Source organism: Phyllostomus discolor, chromosome 14 (genome assembly GCF_004126475.2).
Source record: "Phyllostomus discolor isolate MPI-MPIP mPhyDis1 chromosome 14, mPhyDis1.pri.v3, whole genome shotgun sequence".
Classification (NCBI taxonomy): Eukaryota; Metazoa; Chordata; class Mammalia; order Chiroptera; family Phyllostomidae; genus Phyllostomus; species Phyllostomus discolor.
The window spans coordinates 27544822-27571747 of NC_040916.2; the positions used below are offsets into that span (position 1 = coordinate 27544822).

Genomic DNA, 26926 nt, shown 5'->3' on the forward strand with positions numbered 1-26926 from the left:
CAGGTCGGAAAGTCCTCGGAGCCTGCCTGCCTTCCCACGAGCCGCTGGGCCAGGGAGAGCGAGGCTCAGGATTTCGAAGGTGGTTTGTGAGTCACTGGGAGCCCCGCCCACTTGAGGCGAACTGGGCGAGTTCGGTTGGTGGAAACTGTCGGGTCCAGGGCCTGTGGTTTCTCTGCAGCCTCTCAGCTCTCAGTCAATGAGAGAGGCTCCGCTTGAGGAAACTGCGGCCGGACCGGCAGCGGGCCGAGCTGCTGCTGCTGCTCCGTGGCCGCTGCGCCTGTGCACACAGCACGTCCACGGACAGGCAGCGCCCGCCGCCCTCCTGCTGTGCCGGGGATGCTGGGGCCGGCCCTCACCCTCGCCCTCCTGGTCCTCGCTGCACGTCAGAGCCAAGGTGAGGGGCCCTGTCTGCACAGGGAGGGGCCGCGTCAGCCTCAGGGAAGCGGGTCGGGTCCCGTGCCTCTGGACGGGTGGCTGCTGCTGTCACCTGGAACGAGGCTGACAGCGGCGGACCCTGGGTGGGACCAGCAAGGCTAGCAGAGGGCCCGGAGGAGACAGACCAGCCGCCCGTGGTCCGATGGCCTGGGGCTTCGCTTTGTTTTGGTGTGTGGTGAGAGGAAGTGTCCTGCCTGCCGGCTGTGGGAAGGACCAAGGCAATAGCTGCTCATCACCAGCGGGAAGGAGAACCAACGGGCCTCGGGCTTGGGTTCCCTAAGGGAGTTGGGTGGCTCTGGAGCTCAGGAACAGCAGGTTGTTGTGCCCGAGGAGGCGTCCAGGACGGAGGTGTGGACAACAGCCCCAGAGGCCCTGCCTGCCTGGCCTGGGGCCTCCTCCGGCGGCACCAAGGACTTAGGGGCCAGAGAACTGCTAGGGAGAGGCTGCCTTGGGTTGGGGGCGAGGGAGAGGGGCTCACTGGGTGTAGAGGGTGGAAACCGAGGTATCGACTGGGGTCTGTTAGGAGGCTGGAGTCAGGTGGGCGGGATTGGCAGTCTTGCCTGGGGGGTGAGAGGGACAGAGGTGGAGGCTGAGACGAAGACGACGAGTCTGTGCGGCAAGGGACGAGCCCTGTCCTCCCCCGCGTCCGGCCAGCACGGGGTCCCTGCTGTCTCCGCAGGGCCGCACAGGCGACGCCGGGCCAGGGGTCGGGGCACGGCGGGGAGGGGCTTGGGCAGAGGGACCTGCTTGCTGCCTCCCCCGTGGGGCTGGCCTGGCTCGAGCTGATGGAAACCGCTCTTTGTCCGTTTTAATGTTTCAAACTTACAGTTTGAAACAATCTGGGAGTTCCAGAGTCACAGTAAGAATAGTGCACAAAATTCTCGCATTTTCTTCACCAAATTCGTCAGTTAACATTTAACCACGTTTGCTCTCTTTCCCTTTCTCTGTGTGTGTGTATCTGTGTGCATATGAGCAGAAAATAGTAATGCTTTTTGTCGAAACGTTTCAGAGTGATGCCTCTTTACTCTTCTGATCGTTTGGGCACGTGTCGTCCAAGAGCAGGAACATTCCCACGTCACATCACATCCTCACGTTCCGTGTGCCTAGTACTGGTGCTACCAAACACGGAGCCCACATTTAAATATGACACATTATCCCAACGATGTGCTTTATGGTATGCTTTCCTGATTCAGAATTCGGTCAGGATCATGTATTGGATTCACTTGTTATGTCCTTAGTCATTTTTTCATTTTTATTTTTACTTATTTATTTATTTTTAAAAAATATTTTATTTATTTATTGTTTTAGAGAGGGAAGGGAGGGAGATAGAAAGAGAGAGAGAGAGAAACATCCATGTGCGGTTGCTGGGGATTATGGCCTGCAACCCAGGAATGTACCCTGGCTGGGAATCGAACCTGGGACACTTTGGTTCCCAGCCCGCACTCAATCCACTGAGCTACGCCAGCCAGGGCTTTTTACTTATTTATTTTAGAGAGAGGGGAAGGGAAGGAGAAAGAGAGGGAGCGACACACCCGTGTGTGATTGCCTCTCGTGCACCCCCTACTGGGGACCCGGCCCACAACCCGGGCATGTGCCCGGACTGGGAATCGAACTGGTCACCCTTTGGTTCGCAGGTTGACACTCAACCCACTGAGCCACACCAGCCAGGGCTATCCTTAGTTATTTTCAGTTCACAAAACTGTCCCACAACTTTTCTTCGTGACAGGGACATTTTTGGAATACACGCCATTGTTTGTGCAGTGACTCCTCCGTCTGGGCGTATCTGCTGTTCCCTTGTATGATTCAGGAGAAATGATTTTTGCCGTGAACACCACAAAGGTGATGCTTTCTCCCCATTGCCTTCCATCCGGAGGCAGGGTGACAGTGAAACAAACATCTCCTTCACGAGGGGGCTGCTGGAGAATGCCGTCAGTGTGAGACACATGGAGGAGGCTCACGCTCTCCATTTGCAAAGGTCTCCCGCAGGCGGCTGCTGACTTCATGCGGAGCAAAGCCACAGGCGATGTGGTGGTCTCCGGCGCCGACCTCCCCGACTTCCTGCCCTTCCTCTCTGCCACCTGCTGTGTTTCAGCCACACGGGCTGCTGGTCCCGAGCGCAGACTCCTCCCTTCCCCATGGGGCTTCCTCCCCGAGCTCCCCAGGGTTCCCCTCAGACGCCACCCCCTCCGCGGCGTCTTCCCCAATAACATGTCAGCCCGCCACCCTGCAGGGCCTCGCCGGCCCCTCTGCTCCCTTTCCTCTGCAGTGGGCACCTCCATCTTACCTGCTGTCCTCCGCTTAGGGACTGATTTTCTGTTCCCGGGCCTCTGTCCCTCACAAGGGCACGATGTCCCGGAGGCCGGGGCTGCGGCCTGTTTTGTTCGCCGCTGTGTCTTCAGCATCTGGAATAGCATTTGGCACAGACGGACTTTCTGTTAAGATTTATTGAATGAATGAATGAAGCGAGAGTTTATCTCTGCCCTGCAGAGTTTCACTGGGGAAAACCCGGACCACCTCTGTGGTCTTGGGGATCAGAACTAACCCCCTGTTTCTCAGTTTCTCTCTTTTATTTTTACTTTTATTTTTATTTTTATTGTTTTATTATTTTTCAATGTATTTTATTGATTATATTATTACAGTTGTCCAGTTTTCTCCCTTTTATTCCCCTCTGCCCTGCACACCCCTCCCACTTGCATTCTGCCCCTTTGGTTCACGTCCATGGGTCGTACATACAAGTTCTTTGGCTTCTCCATTTCCCGTACTATTCTTACCCTCCCCCTGTCTGTTTTGTGCCTGCCATTTATGCTTCTTATTCCCTGGACCTTTGCCCCCGTTCTCCCCTCCCCCTCCTCGCTGATAACCCTCCATGCAATCTCCATTTCTGTGGTTCTGTTCCTGTTCTAGTTGTTTGCTTAGCTTGTTTTTGTTTTTGTTTTCAGTTCAGTTGTTGATAGTTGTGAGTTTGTTGTCATTTTACTGTTAATATTTTTTATCTTTTTCTTAGATAAGTCCCTTTAACATTTCATAGAATAAGGGCTTGGTGATGATGAACTCCTTGAACTTGACTTTATCTGGAAAGGACTTTATCTACCTTTCCATTCTAAGTGATAGCTTTGCTGGATAGAGTAATTGTGGATGTAGGTCCTTGCTTTTCATTACACAGAATACTTCTTTCCAGCCCCTTCTTGCCTGTAAAGTTCCTTTTGAGAAATCAGCTGACAGTCTGATGGGAACTCCTATGTAGGTAACTGTCTCCTTTTTTCTTGCTGCTTTTAAGATTCTCTCCTCATTTTTAATCTTGGGTAATGTACTTATGACGTGCCTTGGTGTGTTCCTCCTCGGGTCCAGCTTCTTCGGGACTCTCTGTGCTTCCTGGACTTCCTGGAAGTCTATTTCCTTTGCCAGATTAGGGAAGTTCTCCTTCATTATTTTTTCAAAGTAGTTTTCAACTTCTTGCTCTTCCTCTTCTCCTTCTGGCACCCCTATGATTCTGATGTTGGAACTTTCAAAGATGTCCTGGAGGTTCCTAAGCTTCTCCTCATTTTTTTGAATTCTTGTTTCTTCATTGTGTTCTGGTTGAATGTTTATTTCTTCCTTCTGCTCCAAACCATTGATTAGAGTACCAGTTTCCTTCCCTTCATTGTTGGTTCCCTGCACTTTTTCCTTTATTTCACTTTTCATAGCCTTCACCTTTTCCTCTATTTTGTGACTATACTCAACCATTTCTGTGAGCATCCTGATTACCAGCGTTTTGAACTCTGCACCTGATAGGTTGGCTATTTCTTCATTGCTTAGTTGTATTTTTTCTGGGGCTTTGATCTGTTCTTTCATTTGGGCCTTTTTTTTTGGGGGGGGGCGGTCTCGGCATGCCTGTTACTAGTAAGGGGTGGAGCCTAAGGTGTTCACCAGGGAGGGGCAACCCATGTTGCTGCGTTGTGGCGCTGCCAGTGGGGGAGGGGTCTGAGGGGAACAGTGCCACTTGTTCAGCTCCCTGCCAGCTTTCAGTCACTTCTGTCTCTACCCACGAGCAAACTGGGCCCTTCTGGTGCTGATTCCTCAGTGGGTTTGTGCACATTCGAGGACCCTGTGCGTCTCTCCAACAAACTCTTCTGTGAAGCTGGGAGTTTCTCCCACCACTGCAGCCCCTACAGACTTTTTCAGTCGGAGGTTTGAGGCTTTACTTCCCGCACTGGAACCCTGGGTTGTGAGGTCTGTCTCGCCCCCAGTTGCTCCTCCCAGTTTATCTGCACGCGAATGTGGGACTGCCCGGTCCACAGTCTGCTGCTGGGCCACAAGTCCTCTCTGCCCGGCTGCCTGTCTCTGCCCCTCCTACAGGTCTGCATGAATATTTCTTCTTTAACTCCTTCATTGTTGGACTTCCATACAGTTTGATTTTCTGTCAGTTCTGGTTGTTTTTTGTTTTTAAATTTGTTGTTCTCCTTCTTTTGGTTGTGCGAGGAGGTGCAGTGTGTCTGCCTACGCCTCCATCTTGCCCAGAAGTCTCTATTTTATTTATTTATTTTAAAATATGTTATTTATTTTTGGAGAGAGGGGACGGGAGGGAGAAAGAGAGGGAGAGAAACATCCATGTGCGAGAGAAACGTTGATTGGTTGGCTCTTGCGTGCTCCCAACAAGGGGCCTCGCCGGCAACCCAGGCGTGTGCCCTGACTGGAAATCGGAAATCGAACCGGTGACCTTTCACTTTGCAGGGCAATAGACTGCAGGTGGTCGGGGGTCAGTGCAGCTTCTTGTATTTCAAATGAGGGCGGCAGTGGTGCCTGCTTCGTGGGGATGTGTGAGGACTGGGTGCGGCAGAGACGGCAGCGCGCAGAGGGCTGCGGACAGCGAGTTCACACGTCCCGTCCCGCCCCCCCCCCCCCCCCCCGGCCCCGTGACGGCTCATGCCCTGCAGCCCCGTGGAGGCAGGACAGACACTTCTGTCACCTCGTGTCTGAGTCACAGTCAGGAAGAGGGCTGTTCCGCACCCCTCCTCTGTTTCTAACTGAACAGAAAGTGAGGTAGAACATCGGAAGACGATGGAGCTTTATTATGTGGCTCTTCTCGGAGGTTTCTCATTGTCCTAACCGGGATCGTGGGGAGACCTCGACACTTTTAACTTAAAGGACATGCATTGTGTAACATTATTACATCACATTGTGAAATGTTCTAATTGCTTTTACAGCCACAGCTCCCAATGTTTTCGTGCCCTTTCCCTGGTCTTTTTTAAAAAGTGTAATCGTTACTGTATTTTCCCCATTACCACTTAGTCCCCTTATGCCCCCACCCCAGCAATCACCCGCTGCTGTCCACGTCCACGAGCCCTTTTTCCTTTCTGCTCGGCCCCTCCAGGCCCTCCCCCCGCCACCGGCTGTCATGCTGCTCCCATCTGAGCCTGCCCCCATTTTCCGTGTTCAGTTTGTTCATTAGATTCCAAGGACTTTGTTCTGAAAGATGGTGTTTATTTATTTATAAATATTTTATATATTTATTTTTAAATATTTTATTTATTTATTGTTAGAGAAAGGGGAAGGAAGGGAGAAAGAGAAGGAGAGAAACATCCATGTGTGAGATAAACATCAATAGGTTGCCTCTTGCACACCCCCAGCTGGGGACCAGGCCTGACCGGGCCTGACCGGGAGTTGAACCGGCAACATTTTGCTTTGCCATCGATGCTCAACCAGCCGTGCCACGCTCGCTGGCCAGGGCTCCCTGGTGTGTTCTGAGCAGCTGCACTGGCACTGGGAAGGCGGGGAGGGTGCAGAGGTGGATGGCCCTTTTGTTCATGGAGACAGCATCTGTCACACGAATCTCCACATATAATTACAGCTGTGCAACAAAGTATCCAACACAGCAGGAGCTCAAAATGTGATAGTTGAGTGAATACATGAATTTGTCAAGCCCCTTAGAAGCAGATTGGGATGATTTGGGGGATCAGGTGAGCTGGGGAGTGGGGCCTTCAAGTCACTGCCCACAAGAGTGGGCCTTGGTCCTAAAATCCACTTAGGACCCCCAATTCTGAGGACACACTGGAGGCTGCGCATGCCCAGGGGCTGTGGGCAAAATAAGGCCCAGGCAGCAGTCTCTGGGCCCGGCTGTCAGGGCTGCCTGCCTGCCGTTCACGCCAAGGGTGTCGGGGCTCTTGCTGCTCAAGGGGAGCCTCTGCCTGTGGCTGCCCGGTGGCGGCGGTCCAGGGGAGGGAGGCTGGGTCCCTGCCCTTCTTCAAAGTGTGGACGGTGAAGTGGCTGGGGGGTCTGGGAGGGGAGAACTCAGGAGGGAGCCCCGGTCTGCAGAAGTCACGGCAGGGGCAGCTGAGCCGTTGTATCATGGCTGCTTTCTCAGCGGGGCGTGTCGTGTGCAGGGGAGCTCGCAGAGTTACAGCTGTGCGTCTCAGCGCGTCATTGCGAGGTGCACGCAGCTCTGCAGAGACCTCACATCTTCCCCGGCCCGTGTCCCCCTCCCTCTTCCAAACGCTCACCCACTGCTCCAGCCCCCAACACCGCAGGCTAGCTTCGGCTGCGGGGCAGGGCAGCTGTGCGGCAGGCAGTCTTGGGTTTGGCCTTGTTTGCTCAGCATCTGGTGAGATCGTCTGTGGTGTTGTTCGTAGCTGACCTTTCCCCATTTTACGCAACTGACTGTTTCCATGGCCGTATAAGACTTCAGTGTCTGGCCCCGTGAAAGCTTACTCCCCCGTTCTGCACTGGAGGTGGCGGTGGGTCAGTTCCGGGTTTGCTGTCCCACGGTGCTGCTGCAAGCGCTTTGCACGCGCCTTTTTTTCTTGCACAAGCGCTGGTGCCTCCCCAGGGCGGTGTCCCGGGGATGCAGAGCACACCCCTCCAGCAGAGGCTGCCTAACTGATTTCTAAGTGGGTGAACCCTGCACTGCCTGCGAGCTCCCCGCGCCTCTCCGGCCAGGGCCGCCTCTCCCGAGGGTCTGCAGACGGGAGAGGGATGTGCCGGAGCCCCGGCACCGCCCCTGTGCGGCGCCCCTGGGCTGCTGCCTGAAAGTCCCCCATGGGAGCCGCTTCCGAGGGGTCACCGAGGCGCACTCTGGAATTCAGCCAATCAGAGATTAACTAAACAGCCTCACGAAGCCCTTATTACACTCCAAAAGCTGTGCAAGATTTTCTTGGAGAACAAGTCTGAAACAGATGTGGATTCTGATCTTCAGATTTGTTCAGACAGGGGACAGTTGTCTCGGGAAATACCGAGTATCAGGCAGACAGAGCGGCTGAGGCTGCTCCACGGGCAAGGCGTGCTTGTGAGGAAGGGGACCTGTGTGCACCCTGGGGAAGGGGCCTTGAAGGGTAAAGAAGGGACGGGACAAGGGACGAGGGAGGACAGTCTCCGCAGAGGGACCCGCCTAGACGGCAGTGGGAAACACAGGGGTTCAAATGGAACCCCGAAAAGGCCAGGCACCTGCGTCTGGGAAAGAGCTGGGAGGCGGCTCAGTCGCTCATGCAGAGAGGGCAGGCCAGGTGGCTCGGTGGGCGGCGGGGTCGCCTTGCTTGGGTAGAGGAGTCCAAGGGTTCCTGTGAGGGTGGGGGTGCGGGGAGGGGGGGCTGCGTGGAGGAGATGAAGTGCAAGGCAGGCGCAGGGGAGGGGACCCCTCCCCCCGGAACTTCTGGAGGATTCTGCCCTCACTGGGGCCTCTCTGGGGCCCCGCTGCCCCTGCTGCCCCCGCTGCCCCCACATTTTGGAATCGGCCTGGGCCCTCGGCACCCAGAGCCGGGCAGAAACCCCCTCTGTGGCCTTCACCTCGAGCCTTTTCGAATATCCCTGAGCTGAGGAAAACCTCAACATCCTTTCGTAGGCTGGTGGGAGGTACCCGGCTCCGAGGCTCCCTCCGCCCAAGGTCAGGCCTGGGCACCCTCCCGCAGGGAGCTCAGGAGCACAGGCAGCCTGGAACGCACTCCAGGCTCGGTCAGCCGGTCTCCTTGCCGTCCCCGGTCCTCCGTGCTGGCTGCCCACTCCGTCTGGGGTGGCCTCGTCCTTCCGTCGTCACAGCCCACTTCCTGTCGCAGCCCAGGCACTCAGCCCCTAGAAGAGGGGCTTTGAAACTGCCCAGCAGTGGCTGTGCCTGCCCCGGGCCACCCCTGTCCACCCTGGGCCTCTCTTGACCAGGCAGCAGGCCCTGTCCTCCCCCCTGACCCTCAGCACTCACCGCCTGTCGCTGCGCGCACGGGGACGGTGTGGATGCTTTCTTGTCCTGCCGGCATCTCTTCTCTCTCCCTGTGTCAGGTGGGCCCCTCAGGGACAGGGGCTGCGGCCTGCCAGCGTGGTCCCAGTCCCCAGTCCCTGGTGCCTGGCTCTGTGCATCCTGGCCACCCCCAGGGCGGCCCCAGCCCCTCCCAGCCCGCCTGACTCCAGCCACTCACCCACCCTCCCACCCTGTGCCCTTGAGGCCGCAGAAGGGCATTTCACTGTGAAGAACAACTCAGGGTCCAGCCCCTCGGAGCTCAGCTGGGCCCTCAGTGTCCGGGGAGCCCTGGGAGGGGGCAGTGGCCCACAGCTTCTCCCATTTCCCAAGAGCTGATTCCAAACCGCACCTGTCTGTTCCACGACCACAGCCTGTGCCAGCCCACACCCTCCCCCTCTGAGAAGGGCTCCGCCAGCCCTGCCGCCCAAAGTCCCTGATGTCGGGGTCGCCGTGAGGGGCCCTCCAGCGTCAGCTCACCTCTCTGCAGAGCTCGGGGCGGCTCCTTCCGGTGGGGGTTCCCTCCCTGGCTCTGATGCCTCTGCTTCCCCAGGGGCCTCTCAGGGCCCGCTCAACCCTGCTCACACCCCTGCCCTTTCTGCGGGCTGCCCATCCTACTTCATTTCCCCACACCTGCAGAAGCTACTGGAAAACCACTGGGCCCTCCAGCTGTGCCTGCTCCCTGTGTGTCTCTGCTGCTGCCCCGGGGTCCTCTGCAGGGCAGCCTCCCGCCTCCGCAGACCCAGGCTCACAATGGCACACGCGGTTTTGGCTATGATTTCCTTAAAAAGGCCCCATTTCACTGTGACTGGTGCAGCTCAGTGGATGGGCTGCCATCCCACAGACCAGAAGGTCAAGGGTTCGACTCCCAGTCAGGGCATGAGCCTGGGTTGTGGGTTCTGTCCCCAGTAAGGGGCTCGAGAGAGAGGCAACAGGTTGATGTTTTTCTCCCTCTTTTTCCCCCTCCCCCTTTCCCTAAAAATAAACATATACAATCTTTTAAAAAGAAAAGAAAAGAAAAGACTCCGTTTCAGGGGCAGCTGCAAAGGAGCATTGCTCAGAGAGTCACACTGGTTCTCCACTGAAATTCTCCAACTTATTTCCCTGAACATAATCAACACAATTGTTGTAATCTTTGTGGTTAATACGTATCATTAAGCGGCCCCTCGGGTCTGTTTTTGTGGCTTGTGTTTTCTTTCCTTTTTTAAAATATATGTTTTATTGATTATGCTGTTACAGTTGTCCCATTTCTGCCCCTTCATTCCCCTCCGCCCTGCACACCCGCTCCCTCCCACCCACATTCCCCCCCTTTAGTTCATGCCCATGTGTCATAAGTTCTTTAGCTTCTACCTTTCCCGTACTATTCTTGCCCTCCCCCCATCTATTTCCTACCTACCGTCTCTGCTACTTATTCTCTGTACCTTTCCCCCCTCTCTCCCCCTCCCACTCCCCTGTTGCTAACCCTCCATGTGATCTCCATTTCTGTGGTTCTGTTCCTGTTCTACTTGTTTGCTTAGTTTGCTTTTGTTTTTGTTTTAGGTGTGGTTGTTAATAATTGTGAGTTTGCTGTCATTTTACTGTTAATATTTTTTATCTTCTTTTTCTAAAATAAGTCCCTTTAACATTTCATAAAATAAGGGCTTGGTGATGATGAGCTCCTTTAACTTGACCTTATCTGAGAAGCATTTCATCTGCCTTTCCATTCTAGACGAGAGCTTTGCTGGATAGAGCAATCTTGGATGTAGGTCCTTGCCTTTCATGATGTGGAATACCTCTTTCCAGCCCCTTCTTGCCTGCAAGGTCTCTTTTGAGAAATCAGCTGACAGTCTGATGGGAACTCCTTTGTAGGTGACTGCCCCCTTATCTCTTGATGCTTCTAGAATTCTCCCCTTCATTTTAATCTTGGCTAATGTAATGATGATGTGCCTTGGTGTGTTCCTCCTCGGGTCCAACTTCTTTGGGGCTCTCTGAGCTTCCTGGAAGTCTATTTCCTTTGCCAGAATGGGGAAGTTCTTTATTATTTGTTCCAATAAGTTTTTCACTTGTTGCTCTTCCTCTTCCCCTTTTGGTACCCCTATAATTCAGATGTTAGAACGTTTACAAATGTCCTGGAGGTTCCCAAGCCTCTCCCCATTTTTTTGAATTCTTGTTTCTTCATTCCTCTCTGATTGGATGTTCTTTCTTCCTTCTGGTTCACACCATTGACTTGAGTCCCAGTTTCCTTCCCATCACTATTGGTTCCCTGTGCATTTTCCTTCATTTCACTTAGTGTAGCCCTCATTTTTTCATCTATTTGCAACCAAATTCAACCAATTCTGTGAGCATCCTGATCACCAGTGCTTTGAACTGTGCATCTGATAGGTTGGCTATCTCTTGGTCGCTTAGATGTATTGGCTCTGGAACTTTGATCTGTTCTTCCGATTGAGCCTTTGTTTTTTTCAGTCTGGTTGTGCCTGTTACATAGTGAGGGGTGGAGCCTTAGGTGTTCACCCAGGCAGGGTAGCCCACTAGCTGTGTTGTGACACTGTCTGTGGGGGAGGGGTCCGAGAGGGAACAGTGGCACTTGCTCCATCTCTGCTGGATTTCAGTCACTTCCACCGCTTCCCCCAAGCAAATTGGACCCTTCTGGTGCTGATTCCCGGGTGAGTGGGCTTGTGTACATCCTGGGACCCTGTGGGTCCCTCCAACGAACTCTCCTGTGAGGCTGGGGGTCTCTCCCAGCACCTTAACCCCCACGGGTGTTTTCAGTTGGTGTTTTGAGGCTAATTTCCCCGCGCTGGGACCCTGGGTTGTGTGGTCTGTCTCCCTCCCCAGTGTCGCCTGGTTTATGTGCGTGCAAATGTGTGACGGTGGTCAGCCAGCGGCCTTGCGCGTCTCACTGGGCCTGTCCGCTGCCACCTCGTGCTGCTGGGGTCTGCTTGCCGCTGCCTGTGTGCCCGGGACCGCCAACCACCGCTTTTTCCTGCCTCGACGCCTCTCCGCCAGCCGCCAACCCGCCCCTCTTACCAGTCCGGATGAATGGTTGTCAGACTTCTGTACAGTTCAATTTTCTGTCAGATTTGGTTGTTTTTTTGTTTCTAAAATTTTGTTGGCCTTAATTTTGGCTGTGCAAGGAGGCACAGTGTGTCTACCTATGCCTCCATCTTGGCCAGAAGTCTTGTTTTGTTTTGGTTTTTGGATGTGTTTCCTCTTGTTCAGCCCATTTATTTTTTTTTTGTTTCATTTTGCATATTATAATGAAAATTTTTGGAAACAGTTTGATGGCCTGATTGATGGGTTTCTAAAAAGATTTTAATTATTTATATTTAGATAGAGGGGACTGGAAGGAGAGAGAGAGGTAGAGGAATATCAGTTGGCTGCCTCTCTCACACCCCCAATCGGGACCTAGCCAGCAGGCCAGGCCTGTGCCCTGACTCAGAATGGAGCCGGTGACCTTTCAGTTTGCGGGACGAAGGCCAATCCACTGAGCCACACCAGTCAGGGCTGGTTTATGTTATTTTCCTCCAGGGATAATTTAGATTTGCCTCTAGAAGGCAGCCAGGTAGGAAATAATAGATTCTAGAGCACTTTAATCTGAATCAGGGCAGAGATGATTCAAAATTGGGTTTGAGTTTCTGGGAGGGCGGGTGTATTTGTTGCTTTCCATGACCAGCGCGGAGTGGGGGTTCCTGAGTGGGGTGGACAGGAGACGGAGAGAAGACACGACACAGACGGTTTAAGGAAAAGCGGGCACCGGCTGGGACGTCGTCCTCTGATGGAGAGACAGTGAGCCCTGAACACGGGCTCCGCGTTTATTTCATGGGGTTGGGTTAGGGTTAGGGCTAGGGCTAGGGTTAGGGTTAGGGCTAGGGTTAGATGCGGCTCGAGGACGTTTTGCAGACTTTGGGGGACGCCGCAGGCACGGATTGTTCCCTTCCCAGGCTGTCTAACCGACAGGCATGTCTGGGGCAAAGGTTGCAGTCACGTCCAGCTGAAGCTGGCGGTTATCTATCTCCTGGGTCCTGGCTGTTGTTGCCGCTGGCTCGCTCCGCCTTGCAGATGCAAGCAGCCAAGTGCAGCCTTGTTCAGCTCTCAACCCTGGCTGTGACGCCAGCCTTCACCGCCCCCCACAGTTGCTCTGAATTCTCCGTGTGCAGCTGTCTGTGAACCAGCCGCCGGTCTGCTGGGTCTTAGCTGCATCCCCTCCTGGCGGGAGGTCCTGCCCTCTTAGCTCCTCGAGCTGATTGGAAGCCCCGCCCAGTGGGCCAGCGGTCAGCTGCTCGTTACGGAATCAGAAGGTGCCTCCTGGGAACAGCGGGAGAGGGTGCAGGTCTCATCGCTTTAAGTTTCCTTCCTTCAGATCCCGGCCCTTAATTTTTCGCTGCTTTGTTGGCTCCCTGAGGCCTAGCAACGCGCTCTTATACTTTGCCCATTTTGTCCTCAGATGCCCTCCGTGGGAGTGTTGGGTAGCACGTGTTTACCTGGTCTCCCGTGACCGGAATTAAAACTCCCTGGGTGGTTATTTCTCTCGGGCAGCAAGTGTGTGCAGTGGCACCCGAGCAGGACCGGTCCCAGACCGCCGAGGCAGGCAGGGGCTGTGGCTCTGGGCCCAGGGGCTCGGCAACGACGGGTGGTTGATGACCGTGCACGTCCGTGCTGCGGGTGTGTTGGTGGTTTTTCCGCTCACCTGTGTACCTGGGATGTCTGTGCACTGTGTGCTGTGTCCTGCTCCCGAGCGCAGCCCGAGCCCGCGGAGAGGAGGACGGGGACACCTGGCGCCGTGTCTGTCTCTGGCTCACTCGTGGGCAGGCCCACTTCCGGTGCCGGGACAGGAGCAGGGGCCCCTGTGTTTCAGCCTCAGGGTGTCCCGACCAAAGAAACCCCTTCCGCCCACCAAGCAGCAATGACCGGCCCTTTCGTTGTCTGCTCAGTGTCTTGCGGAAGGCTGGCCGAGCACTCCCAGAATGCACGTGGGCATCTGAGGAGCCCCCACCCTCCCTCTCGTCCCAGCAGCCTCCACCGTACAGGCTTGCGTGTCTCCTGCCTCCAGCGGCGATGCCACATTACTTCCAGGCCCGAAACGGCCACAGACACACCCCCTTCTCTTCGCAGAGGGCCCTGGCCGCCCCACAGTGGGCAGCGACCAGCAACCTGTGTCACCCTGGCATGCACATTCGTTCCCATCATGATCCCCGGAGAGGGAGGGGCTGGGATTTGCATTCTTTTCCCCTTTCTAGTTTCTTCTAGGGAGCAGTCCTTGTGGAGGCTTCCTAGTGACTAAAAAACTGGAGAACATGCCCTGGCCAGGTGGCTCAGTTGGTTGGAGCCTCATCCCGTACACTAGAAGGTTGCAGGTTCAGTTCCCAGTCAGGGCAAATACCTGGATCGAGGGTTCAGTCCCTGGTCAGGACGCATATGAAAGCCAACCGATCTGTCTCTCTCTCTCTCTCTCCCCGCTCTCTGCCTCTCTCTCTCTCCCTTCCTCTCTCTGAAATCAATCAGCATATCCTTGGGTGAGGATTTGAAAAAAGAACTGGCCAGCATCAATGAGGAACGATGGCAGTTTACTGTGCCAGGCTCTCTGGGAGGGTTATGAGCCCAGCCCTCTGGCCGGGCAGAGGAGGGAGGCGTGAGTCCAGCGCGGAGTGTTCGTCCTACTGGGCGTCACAATTCAGAAGTCCTAGTGGTGACTGCTGGCGAGTACTGGTCACCTCAGTGCTGCAGGGGGAGTCACGTCAGGTATGATGTTTATTTAGGACACTGTGGTTAAGAAGTCAGCCTCTAAAGCCAAACTGGCTGGGTTTCAAGCTCATCTTTCTCACGGTTTAACTCAGGGTAGCTACTTTGAAGTTCCCACTAAATCTGTTTCCTCACCTGTGAAATGGGGATGAGAACCTTGTAGGTCACTGCGAAGCAGAAGAGTTAAAACACAGAAAGGGTTTAAAACCTGCTTGTCCCTTCGTAAGTACTCAAGAGATGTCAGCTCTTACTCTGGGCTTGTGGGCCCCTTCAGAGCCTGGGGAGATGGGGCCCGCAGAGCATGTCGGGTTCCCCGGCTCTGGGGTCCTCACGGGCCCCATCCTGGTGGCTCAAGGGAAGTCACGCTGGCCACATGCTCTGGCCTGACGCCAGCCCTGCCCTCCCCGTTCTCTTTCCTAGCGTCCTCCGAGCCTCCGACCCCCAGGCTGGTAGCGTCGGGAGCACAAGTCCAGCTGCGCGTCTCCCACAGCGCCGAGACGAAGGCGGTCTCTATCATATGGAAGGTGCAGCTGCGTTCGACGCCACATTTTATGGAGCTCTTTCGGAAGAGTGCTCCTGATTTGCATCATGAAAAGTGGAAATGTAGTCCTTGTTTAAACAATACGTGCTGTTTTATAATGGAGAACCAAACTCTTGTCATCGAGAAAGCTCGGCCCCAGGACAGTGGCATCTACCTCCTGGAGGCCACCGACGAGGAGGGAAATTCTAAGACATATCGCTTCAACGTGTCTGTGTTGGGTGAGTGCCCGGACGGCTGTCCCTGCGCCTCTGGCTCCGGCAGGGCTGGGTCTGCAGCGCCTTCCAACCAGATCTCTGCTTCCAGACCCTGTGCGGACCCTCCTGCTGCAGGGACAGCAGGAAGCCCTGGACGGAGGGGTGTGCCAAGTGACTCTGTCCTGCTCCATCCCTGGAAGTGGTGATGCGAGCTATGGTGACGTGAGCTACACCTGGTACCGAGGGAGCGAGCGGGTCCCGGGCCCGGGGACCCTGTCCACGCTGGAGGAGCGGGTCGTCGGCGGCCCGCACACGTACACTTGCCAAGTCAGCAACTCTGTCAGCTGGGCCAACCAGACGCTCAGGCTCAGCCAGGACTGTCTCCCGGGTGAGTGCGGTGCTTGGGGCGCAACAGGGCTGAGGTGGTGGGCCCCGGACCGGGCTCATGTGCGGGAGAGACGGGGGGGGGGTGGGGGGCGGGTGACAGCCCTGGGCTGGCCCCCTGCGGTGCTGGCCTGGAGGCACACAGGCCCCTCAGCCAGGCCCGCCTTCCTCTGGGAAGCGTTTGCGTCCCCGTCGAGACTCTCCTTCGGGAACAGGGGCGTCTCTCCCTCACGCAGCCAATGCTCAGCTGCCTGGGGAGCTGGGGAGCGGCGGCCCGGCCCCAGCCGCCGGCCCGTTTCTCCTTCGAGGCGGACAGAGCCCTGCTCCCGCCTCTCGAGTGACACCTTCCCCGAACCATGGTGTCCTCTGGGAGGGGCCTGGCCAGGCGCCCACAGCCACGTGCTGGGTCCTGGCAGCGCCAGGGCATCGCCGTGGCACCTGGCGGAGTCCTTGGTTTATTGCTCGTGCCTGTCCTGAGAGCTCCCTGGAGCTCACTTTGCACCAGTTTTTATTAGATAAGTAAGACTCAGTGCGGCAGCAGCACAGGCAGGAGCGGCCGGCCGTCCCTGTCTCCAAGGGCCTGATAGCCCGGCCCGGACAAGAGGAAGCAAACAAGCAGAAGCCGCGTGGAGACCAGGGCACGTCTGCGGGTCTCGTCAGCCGAGGCTTCGTCTCTCACAGGCTCTGTGCTCCCAGGCAGATTCAGGAACCTGCCTGAGCCCCTGCTCTTCTCTGGGGTGAAGTGGGAATGATAATAGAGCTGCTAGTTGGATGAGACACTGTTTGTAAAGGGCCGAGCCCGCGGGCACCGAAACGCGTCCCCCGTTTGTTGGCTGAAGAAGCACGAGAACAGCGGAAGGCGAGCGGGGAGACTTGCTCCAGAAGGCTGTCGAGTTAGAAACAAAAGCATGGGCCGCGGTCACAGTCGCTGTGTTTTGCATTTGTTAGATCACATGACGAACCCCCGTGTGGCGATGACAGACCTCCTCTTCCTCAGTGAGAGAGCAGAGGCTCGGAGAGGGAAGCTGGCTGCTGAGGGCTCTGAGCCAAGCTCCTGGTGTTGCTCCGGGGAGGTCGTCCCCGGGACCAGGGAGACCCCAGGACGGCGCAGTTGCAGGCTGTGGGGGGCAGCCGCGGCAGCAGCCAGGCCAGGAGGCAGGGAGGCCTGGTCCTCACGCCCCTGCCCTCGCATCCCTCAGAAACCGGCCTCCTGCCCTTTTGGATGATCATCGTGAGTCTCGCCGCTGTGCTGCTGCTGGGCATGGGCGCTGTCACCTGGGTCTGTGTGCAGAGGAGGAGGAGGAGGAGGAAGCGGGCAGGTAGGCGGAAGGCCCCTGAGAGCTGCTGCCCCGGCTGCAGCGGCAGGAGGACCTGGGATGTGCGGGCCGCGGGCGGAGGGACAGTGGTGGTTGCCAGGCGTCCGCTCCCAGGCCTCGCCCTCTGCGTCCCCGAGGTGCGCAGCCAGCTCCCCGCCATGCAGCTGCCCCGCAGTGGCCGGTGCAGGGGAGACGGTCAGCTGGCCGCTGCCCCTGGGCCCGCTGGGCCTCCTGGGAGGAGCAGTGACCCGCTTCCCTCTAGACGCCCCCGAGGGTCCCGGCCACCTGGGACGGGGCGGGCAGCACGCCTGCCGGGCCGGGCCGCAGCTCCGCTCCTTCCTCTCGCAGAGCCGGGCCCCGCGGAGTCCCTGACGGTTTACGAAGACGTCAACCACCTGCGCACCAGGAGCCGTCACGTACGTGCGTCAGCCTGTGGGCGGCCTCTCCCAGCCGGTCTGGAGATCGCTCTCGGGAGGATGGCCATTCGGGGCAGGGGACACAGGGAACCCACCTGTCCCCTCAAAGTGGCCCTCAGCCCCCCACGTCCCGCCCCCTCAGCACCCGAGCTCTGGCCGTGGACAGAAAGGGGGGGGGCGGGCGAGGGGACCGAGGGAGGGCATCTGGGTGCAGAGCTGCGCCCACCGAGGCGCCCCGTGGTGCCGGTGCCCTCGTTGCCCGAGGCTCAGCGCAGGTGCGAGCCGCTCGTGTGTCGTGTCCGACCACAGATCCTCGTGTCCCCGCAAGTCCCGTTTACTTCTGCGGCCCCTTCGCCGCTGCCCGGCCGGGCAGGGCGGCAGCCTGATGAGCTGAGGCCCGAGTGTGTTGTCGTGGGCCCTGGGGCCCGGGGGCCCGAGTCCGGCCCAGGTGGTGGGGGAGTGAGGCCACCGCGTGATGAGCCAGGCCAGCGTCTCCTCTGTCACCCGGAGGTGAAGGGGGGGGGGGTGCCGCCGAGGGGCTGCAGGGCAGGGTGTGGGGGCAGGAAGGACCCTCCTCCTCCCGCCATTCCTGGGCTTGGCCCGGGTGGCCCGGCAGGAAGTGCACGTGCCTCCTCCCCTGGCTCCGCGGGGCCTAGGGACAGGGCAGCCCCTGCAGCCCGTGTCTGCGCCCAGCAGTGGCATGTTGGGGTGCGACCCTGCAAGCAAACGGACTCTCCCATCAGAACCGACCCTGGTACCAGGCACAGCGACTGCAGACACCGCCAGCCACTGATGCCCACATGCTCGCCAAAAGTAGCTCCCCGCAATGAAGAGCACTTTAAAGATTTTATTTATGTATCTTTAGAGAGAGGGGAAGAGGGGGAGGAAGATCAATGTGTGATTGCCCCCTACTGGGGTCCTGGCCCACAACCCAGGCGTGTGCCCTGACTGGGAATCGAACCAGCAACCCTTTGGTTCATAGGCCTGCGCTCGAGCCACTGAGCCACACAGCTGGGGCCGATGAGGAGCACTTTGGATTAGGGAAATGAAGGAGAATATGGGGGACCATAAATTCATGGAGTAAAACAAGCTGGGGGTTTGGGCCCGTTACTCTGCTTCTGAGCCAGCGGCTCGACGCCTCACGGCCCCGTCCGTCCAGGCCTCCCCTGCTGTCTCCCAGGTCCCGTCCAAAGGCTCCAGCCTCAGGCCTGTGCGACCTGACCTGGGGCCCAGCCGCGGCCTTTCGGAGACACTTCGCGCGGGTCTGGGCAGAAGGGAAAAGCGGTGGAGTGCTGCGTCTTCCCAGACGCCCCCCAACTCCAGCCTCCGGGGGCAGCTGCTGTTTCTCTGCCCCTCCTGGCCGCCCCACACCTGGGAGAGGAGCCCCACCAGAGCCCACCCTGGCGACGCGCTCTCCGGGGAGAAGCCCTTCCAGCCCAGTCCGGGCAGGACTGGGAGAGGGGGACGCGGCCTCTGGCCTTGGGTCCAGGGCTCCACCCAGCACTGCAGCTGCACAGGAGGCTGGCTGGAGGCCAAGGGCAAGCTGACCGCCGGGGCTGGATCTAGATAGGGGGCTTGAAAATGTCTCAAGCCTCTGACGCTGGGCCCACAGCCCTCCTTGGAGCTCAGGGCCTGGGCGCCTGCATGCTTAGCCCAGGGCCGTTTCTGAGTCGGCAAAGTGAGGCTGGTGGCAGGACCCCCCCCCCCCCCCCCCCCCCCCAGTGTCAACTCAGCGCTGCACCTTCCCACCTGGGAGGGGCCTTCGACCTGCTTCTGCATCAAGAGTTGCTCTTTCTCCCGCCCCTCCCCATGTGGGTTGACCCACCACCGCTCCCTCCCAGGCTCCCCGGACCTCCTTGTTGCTCGGTCTCTCCCCACCGGACCCAGACCCTCCAGCCCGAGCCCCTGGCCAAGGGTACCAGGTGTCCTTTCCTATTTCTCCCGCAGGAGCAGCGGCAGGAGGAGCGGGATGCCCCCTCGGCTGGGACCACCATCTACTCCATGATCCTGGCCCAGGTACCCCCGGCTTCCCCCTTCCGGGCTCCGCCTGTCTATGGGGCTTTCTCGTGTCCTCCCCTCCCCCTCCAAAAAGGGGACCCTCACACCCTGGAATGGCAGCGTAGTAAGACCCTGGTGCTCTCAGAGCGCAGAAGGTGGCTGGCTGACTATCGGAGTGGTCTGGGGTCTCTGCAGCCGAGCGGGGCCGGGAGGTGGGATGCAGGACGGCCCCCTTGCTGGGGCCTGGGGCTGTGGCCCTGGGGCAGCTGGTGGCGGTGGAGGCGGAGGCGGAGGCTGTCCGGGGACTCAGCCTCTCTTTTCCCTCCCTGCTGCTCCTGCCCTTGCGCTTCCTGCCCGCGCTTTCTCTGCCCGTTTCCAGGAGAGAGCAGGTCTGTGTGGTTCTCTCTAACCTTCTCTGACGTCGCGACTTAACGATAACGCGTACGAAGTACGATGTCCGTTTTTGCGACAAATCTTCTCTAACAGCCTCGCAAAGCAGTAGGTCTCAGGCAAACCTCATTCCGCAGATGAGGACACACTCCAAGGGCAACTAGCGCTCCCGAGCCGCGTGGCTGGGCGGTGGGGAAGCTGAGCGAAATGGTTTCTGACAGTCCCCGACGGTCTGGGCTTCCAGGAAGTGGCCCCGGAACTGGGGGCCCACCCTCCAGCGTGGCAGCCGCAGGACGGCGGCGGGGAGAGCCCGGGCTGTGCATCCCTTAGGGAGACACTGTCTGCTGGTGGCCAGGGACAAGGAAGCTCTGGACAAAATTATTATCGTTATTTTTAAAGAACTTTGGCCCGAAGCGGCAGCCTCTTCAGCTTGGTGGCCCAGCGGCAGGACAGAGAAAATCATTGGGGAAACAGGGGCAGGCTTCAGAGAGAGAGAGCAGGAAGAGGGGGGAGCGGAGCCCAGGAAGGGCAGGGAGGAGAGGAAGGGCGGTGGGGGGGGGGGGGGGGGGCCCAGGGGCAGGCGCTCTCCACGGGGGGTTCCCAAGCACGGCGTTGCCTCTGGCCGCCCCAGCTCCCTGGTGGTGGGCCCAGTCAGAGCCTTAAAGGAGATGTGTCGACTAGGAAATGTCCAAACTTGTAAGAATGTCTGTGAGTTTATCTGAGCCAAATTGACGGCAATAGCCAGGAGGTAAAATCTCAGCAGACGGAGAAAACGCTGCAGAGGACGGCGGTTTTGCGCCTTATCCTGTGCCCGGGCATCAGAGCAAAGACGAGCGGGGTCAGGTCGGACCCACTGGTGAGGGGGTCGGGGGGCAGGCGAGAGCAGAGCGGGGCCGGGTCGAAAGGGGAGCGGCAGACAGCCTCCCGCTGCACAGGGCCGCACAGCCGCCAGTGAGCGGTGAGCAGTGAGCACGGGACACGGTCTCCTGCTGGGGGCGGGGGGGTGGGGGGGCCTGTGCCCCGAGGGGCCTGCAGAGAGGAAATTTCCTTGACATTCCTGTGTCATCGGAGAGGCGCGGAGATAACAGACGGGCTCAGCTAGGGGAAGACTGACCTTCGTCACGGAACGTACCGGGCTGGGACGTGACCGCTGCCACGACTCACTTCCAGTCCGAAAGTGTCCTTCTGAGGCCGCCCCGTGTGGTGACTCGTGTCCCTGAACTTGTCAGGCTGCTGCGCAGCCGCCCCCGAGCGCGCCGGGTCAGTGCGTGACCCGCTGTCTTCACCAGATGTCCGAGCGAGGGACCCCCCCCCACCGTCGGCCAGCTTTAGTCCCGTTTCACCCTACAGGGGGTTTCTGAGATGTTGTAGGAGAGTGAGATCCCTCCTCTGGAGCTTCTTAGAAGCTGGTTGGCCACCCGCTTGGGGATCGCACGTGCCAGGCCCAGAGGGGGAGGGTTTGCAAACAGGGGAGCGTCACGGTGCCGAGGAAAGAGCGCCGGGGAGTTTGGGTTTAAGTCCGGGGTCTGCTGTGAGCGGCATGGCGTGGGCATTCACCGTTTTGGAGCCTCACCTGTGGAGTGAGGCCACTCGGATTGTGCAGGGGTGTCGGGGGGGCGGGGTGGTGCACAGGTGCGGAGCCCGTGGGCAGCCCCCAGCGGCTGCCTGGCAGCAGAGAGGAACCAGCACTCGGGCCGTCCGGCCTTCTGGCTCGTCCGGCTTCTTTCCACAACAGTCAGACGTGCTGTCTGGGCCCCGGCCGGGCAGCTGCGGTGGCTGGAGCACCGTCCTGATGCACCAGGGTCGTGGGCTTGATTTCCAGTCAGGGCACATGCAAGAGTCAACCGTTGATATTTTCCTCTCATCTCTCTCTCTCCCCCCCGCTTCCCCCTTCTCTCTCTCTCTGAAATCAATAAAACTTATCCTCAGGTGAAGATTAGAAAAAAGAATTAGCCAATGGGTGCAAAAATAAGTGGAACAACAAAGCGAGGTTTCTCTCTGGAATCAGTAAAAAATTGGAAAGCTTAGGTTTGGGCAGGGTTGAGGGGGAGGGGCAGAGTCACTCCCTTCCTGGGGGAGGGCTACCTGTGTGCTTCTGAAATGATCATATTCCCCTTCTCATTAGCCGTCCAATTTCACGTCACAAACAACTGAAAATACGCTGTATTCAGCTGTGCAGTACTCCGGGAAGGTGAGTCTCCCCTCCTGGGGTGCGTGGGAGCGGGTGTCCGTCTGGGGTGTCTGTTTTGTGTGTGTAATGCAGGCGTGTGTTTGCAGAGTGTGCAAGCACTTCTGCCTGAGCTACCTTCCCTTGAGTGTCTCCCAGTGCTGGTGTGCAACGGCTGTGTGTAGGTGTCCCCAGGCCGACCAGGAAATGCCTTTGAGTTCAGCGTGGAGGGAAACGGCAGCTCTGAGACCGGAGCAGAGTGCATTACAGGGTTTCTCAGAGTTTCCGTGGGACGCTGAGGACAGTCACACAGAGGGAAAGGGAAGGTGCTTCGTGCAGGGGACCCCCGGGGGCAGGGGCCCCTCCAGGCCTGGAGAGGTTCCAGTGCATGACCTCTGGCATGGAGCTGGGGGGCTGCACGGGGTCCGGAGAGACGCAGCATCCACTTTCCCGGAACCAGACAGAGGTGCTGGCCAGCCATGTCACATGGAGGCCTCCCACCCTGATCCCAGCTGGGCTCGCGGGGGATCGCGTGCCTGGAACCACAGAGCTGGGCACGCCGCCGCCATTGTCATCTGCCCCTCGCAGGTGCGAGGGGTTGGGCAGAACGACGCGCCCGCGGCCGGAGCCACGGTGCAGACGCATGAGCTCAGCTCGGTGCCTCCAGAGGCTGGGAGCCTGTCACTGTGAAGCACTGAGTTCACGCGGGTTGGGGTCACGTGTCTGTACCCAGCGCAGGAGAGTTCAGGGTGCGATTTCAGACTTTTCGTTCACTTGGATGAGAGATACTGAAATTGTAGTTGCAGCAAATGGTCACAGAGATGGTCACGGGCTTTGCTTTTATGTTGTGAGGACCCTTCAGATGCCTGCAAGTGCTTCTGAATGGCACCGTGTGTGTGTGTGTGTGTGCACGTGAGTGTAGGCGAGTGTGGCCTGAGGGTGTGGGAGTGGCAGGCGGGACTGATGGCTCAGAAACGTGAAACCGTAGGCCAGTGTGTGCGCCCCGTCCCTGGAAACCGTACCCGCCATCGTTCACTCCTGGGGTGGGCGGTGCTGTCCCCTTCTGGGGGGGACACTTCGGGGACTTCCCGGGCACTGAGTCTCTCCGGAGCCTGTCACGCCAGTGGGGAGCGGGACACTCGTTAAGCTGAGCGAAGGCCTCTGACCCTCTGTGTTTCAGCCTGGCTCCAAGAAGCGGAAGCAGAACCCTGCCCTGGCCAGCACGGTCTACGACGAGGTGAGTCTCCGGAGCTCCTGCGGGCGCGCTCAGTGCCCACGCACGGCTCAGCCGGGGGCGGGGGGGCGTGCACCTGCGTGAAGTCGTTCACAGAGCCTTGGCGTCTCGAGGAGTTCAGGGACATCTAGTCCAGTTTTTTGTGTCAGAGATGAGGAAGCCGAGGTCCAAGGGCAGTGGCAGTCTGACAGGAGGTCACACCACATGTCGGAGTTTGGCTCTTGCTGGGCGGGGCGCCTGACTCTCAAATTAGGGCCGTCCCCAGGCTCGTTCTGCAGCTGTGACTCACACCCCAGATACATGGACTTCCCAGTGTGTTTGTGGGGCGGGGGTCAGGAAGGCAGAAGTGAGTCTAAGTGGCTTTCTAAAGCCAGCAAGTAATGGAGAGTCACCCCGGGAGACCCGCGCTCTCGGCCACTGACGGGAAGAACACTGCACAGAAGTGTCCCTGAGCCTGGTGGCCGCACTGATTTCCGTCAGACCATTGAGGGAGCAGGAAGTAGGGTCTCCATGGCCACGGAAGGTTCCCTGTGTATGTGGTGGCCTGACAATATGGCTTTATGTGAATTACCTCACTTAATCCCCACGGAACATGGGGAGTGGGTACAATTATACTTTCCATTTGGACCCACAGAAAAGAAGGCAGGAGAGCACCCCACTTACTCCCCATTTGCCTCCGGCTGTGCCCAGGTGTCCACCTGTGGCCTGGTGACAGTGTTGCCACTGGTGCCAAGGGAGGGGCAGGCGGGTGCCTGCTGGGCTTCTTGGCTTCCGACTGTAGCCCCACATTAAAGCCACTGGACCGTCCGGGGTTGCGGAGAGCACCCAGGGGTCCCAGGCAGCCCAGGGCGGGTCACGAGGAAGCTGGGCACGGCGACCGAAACCGGAGCCGGGAGCCGGAAGCACTGGAGTCAAGCCCCTGCTGCACTTCAAACAGTCGCTTGTGCTTCCTTTTCTTGTTCTGTGACATGGAGATAACAGTCCATACCCACAGGGTTGCTGCATAGTCCCTAGCGGGAGGGCCTGAACTTATTTTCTTCTGTAGGTTGGAAGGTTGCACGCTAAAGCTCGGAGCCCTGTGCTGAGCCGCAAGGAGCTGGAGAACTTCCGTGTGTACTGCTAGTGGCCGCGGAGGCTGTCTGCCAGCCTCTGCTCTGGGCATCAGCGTGATGGATGGTACCACCCGAGCCTCGGAAGAATAGTTCCTAGTCTGGGGATTTGTCCATGGACTGTACTTGGTTTCGAAAATGATTTCTAACAGCCATTAGAAAGCACGGTTGTTAAGTGATGTCTTTCACTTTACAGATCATGCGAGAATGGGTGGACAGGTGGGGCAGCTCATGCAGGACCACAAGCCAGTCCAGGTGCTGGAACCCTGTCATGTCCGGTGCAAAGGGTTAGGGTGTTTTCTTAGCATCCAGGTTCCCTCCTCCTGTCTTCCTGTCACTTGTGTCCCCTCTTGTCCCATCTGGGACGCTCACATCTGCAGACCCTGCCCTTGCCCAGGCACACCTTCCTAAGAGCAGGAACAGCCAACAGCAGCTCAGAGGAAGAGCAGCAGCTCCTCCGTGAGGGTGGACCCAGTGGCCGTGGGCAGGTTCCCCGAGGGGGCCAGGCCTGGGCTTCACTCAAGTCCAGGGACAGAACTGCCTCCACTCACATAGCACAGCCCTGCCTCCGGCCAGCTGTTCGCAGGGGAGCGGGAAGGGCGGGCGTGGGTGGTGCAGCGCCAGCCCGTCTCTGAGTGGGAAGCCACCGGGAGCACAGGCGTCCCAGTAACCGGCTGTGAGGCCTGCAGCCGCCGCTGGGGATGGAACAGGGTGATTTTTTCTTACTGTGCACTTTTTTTTACTGCTGAGTTTTTATAAAGCCATATGTGTGTGTTACTCTTGATATATTTTTAAGTGCTTAAAGCGTCTCTTCCATATAAACCTCCCATTTATTTACCCGAAAGAACTTTCTGTGTTGTCAGGCCCCCTCCCCAAATTGCGGCTCAGCCCAGAAGCCCGGCGGCGAGTGGCACTGCCACCTGCGCAGACCTGTATTCGTGGCACCGTCGCGGGCACTCGTGCCCCACGTGCCTGTGCATCGCAGGCGCTGCCCGGGGCTCCGCTCTTCCCACTCGGCCACGCGTCCTCGAGCTCATTCCGCAGCAGCTCACGGCACCCGTCTGTCCCTTCCTTTCTCCACAAACGCAGCCGGTTTGCCTTTGCACATAGTGTCATGCATTAACCGGGTCCCCACCCAGTGAACGCTGAGGTCGTTCCCAGCCCTTTGTCGTTAAAAATGCTGCCGTGGACAGGATTTCACATCGGTCTCGTGTCCGTGAGTGAGAACCTCGGTCGCAGTGATTCCAGCAGGTGTTCCTAAGGCAGCGTGAAGGTCCAGTTCTCCTTCTGCAGCCTCCGGCCAGCCCCGGCCGCACTGGGAGGTGCCGCGTCTGCGGAGAGGTGAGGGGAAATGTCACGAACCGGAGAGCACAGCGCTTGTTGTGCCGCCCAGGCCAGAGGCTTCGGCTCTCGAGAGCTCTTGCCACAGGCTGAGGTTTTCCTGTGAGAGCATCATCTCTGTGATCTTTTGGATTGGTGTTTGCTTACTTTTTGATACTTCAACATTATCTTAGCTCTCTAAGAGTGTCTACACCTATAGAGAATTTTAAGAAAAATTTATGAAGAGACAAACAATACACCTGGAAGCAAGACTTCAACAGGCTGAGATAACGTGTTTCTAAGAATAACAGTTTCAGCTTACTTCATGCCTTGCAGATGAAAGGAATGTAAGAAATATTACATGAAGGAGGGAGAAAGCAAGAGGTGGGTTGGATTACAGGACACTTAAGATGATGTGCTGTCCTGAGAGTGTCACCTGCTTCAGGAGGGGCCTTGGTTCTGGACTTTGAACTCCGTTAGAATCAATCTTCAGTTTAAATACCTGTAAAATGGAGTTAACAGGCATTCCCCTGTCATCTATGAAATGGGAGCAATAGGTAAAATGAGGCATGCGAGGGGCCCAAATTAGGAATTATGTCGAAACGAGCTTATACCGGGGATCTGGAATTTCATTTTATTTTTTTCTTTATTTTATTTTTTAGAGAGGGAGGAAGGGAAGGAGAAAGCGAAGGAGAAGAACATCGGTTGATTGCCGCGGGTGTCGTGGCCCACGACCCAGGCAGGCGCCCTGACCAGGAGCTGGACGGCGAGCCTGGATTGCAGGCCCCGTTCAGTCCACTGAGCCACGGCGGCCAGGGCTGGAAGCTCTTGTAGATGAGGTAGAGCGGACGGAGCCCTTGGGCAGGAAAGTGCTCTTTGCTGCCATCTCATGGGGATTTTGGGGATAACACAGTGGACATGAGTAATAAACAGGTTTTTTTTCTATCGTGGACATCTTGGGGAAAACAGCAGAAAACGTTTTTCTCTGCGTCTGTCTAGTGTGCCACTCGTCAATAGCACCCGAATGGAACTCAACAGGAAAAGCTGTTCTCTGCTGCCATCTAGTGTCCACCTTGGGAGTAACACGAGTGCAAGCAGTGTTCCTGCACCAGTAAACTCGATGTGTTCCTGCCTGTGAATTTACGTTTGTCGCGTGCCGCGGGAAGCAATATTTTTGCTACATTTAGAATAAAAGAAGTTCAAATAAGAGGTTTTCAAATTACTTCTAGTCTTTCCGACTGGGTGGATATTAAACTATGTCTCCCAAATAGCGGTTATCTTTTCATTGTAAGCTTTTGAAATATTCAGACAAGCACCATGTCAAAGCTTTCCTCACGTTGCCAACTGCGGGCACCGATGGGCCTTCGTCCCCACAGACGATGCAGATTCTCATTCGGGTTAATCTTAGGCAGTTTCTCTGTTTCGTTGATATTCTTTCTGTGTCTACATATAAAGGATGTTTATTTCTGCATGTTATTCCCCCTCACTGTAATAAATTCCATTCTTTGTA

The 26926-nt window shown here is 57.4% G+C and overlaps 1 protein-coding gene across 1 annotated transcript; it reads left to right on the top strand.

Moving 5' to 3' along the window:
* On the top strand, window positions 1–26926 carry CD244 (CD244 molecule). The gene is made up of 9 exons (XM_028503319.2): window positions 1–394; window positions 14768–15106; window positions 15192–15470; window positions 16666–16785; window positions 17131–17198; window positions 19146–19214; window positions 21712–21777; window positions 22934–22990; window positions 24033–26926. Exons 1-9 carry the CDS (start codon window positions 337–339, stop codon window positions 24108–24110), a joined length of 1134 nt encoding a protein of 377 aa, XP_028359120.1. The 5' UTR covers window positions 1–336; the 3' UTR covers window positions 24111–26926.

What these genes read in the sequence shown, in the direction of transcription:
- CD244 (XM_028503319.2), top strand. Translation starts at nt 337, where the DNA reads ATGCTGGGGCCGGCCCTCACCCTCGCCCTCCTGGTCCTCGCTGCACGT. An exon ending in CAGCCAGGACTGTCTCCCGG is followed by an intron (nt 15,471 to 16,665) that starts GTGAGTGCGGTG and finishes CGCATCCCTCAG; the next exon opens with AAACCGGCCTCCTGCCCTTT. An exon ending in CCAGCACGGTCTACGACGAG is followed by an intron (nt 22,991 to 24,032) that starts GTGAGTCTCCGG and finishes TTTCTTCTGTAG; the next exon opens with GTTGGAAGGTTGCACGCTAA.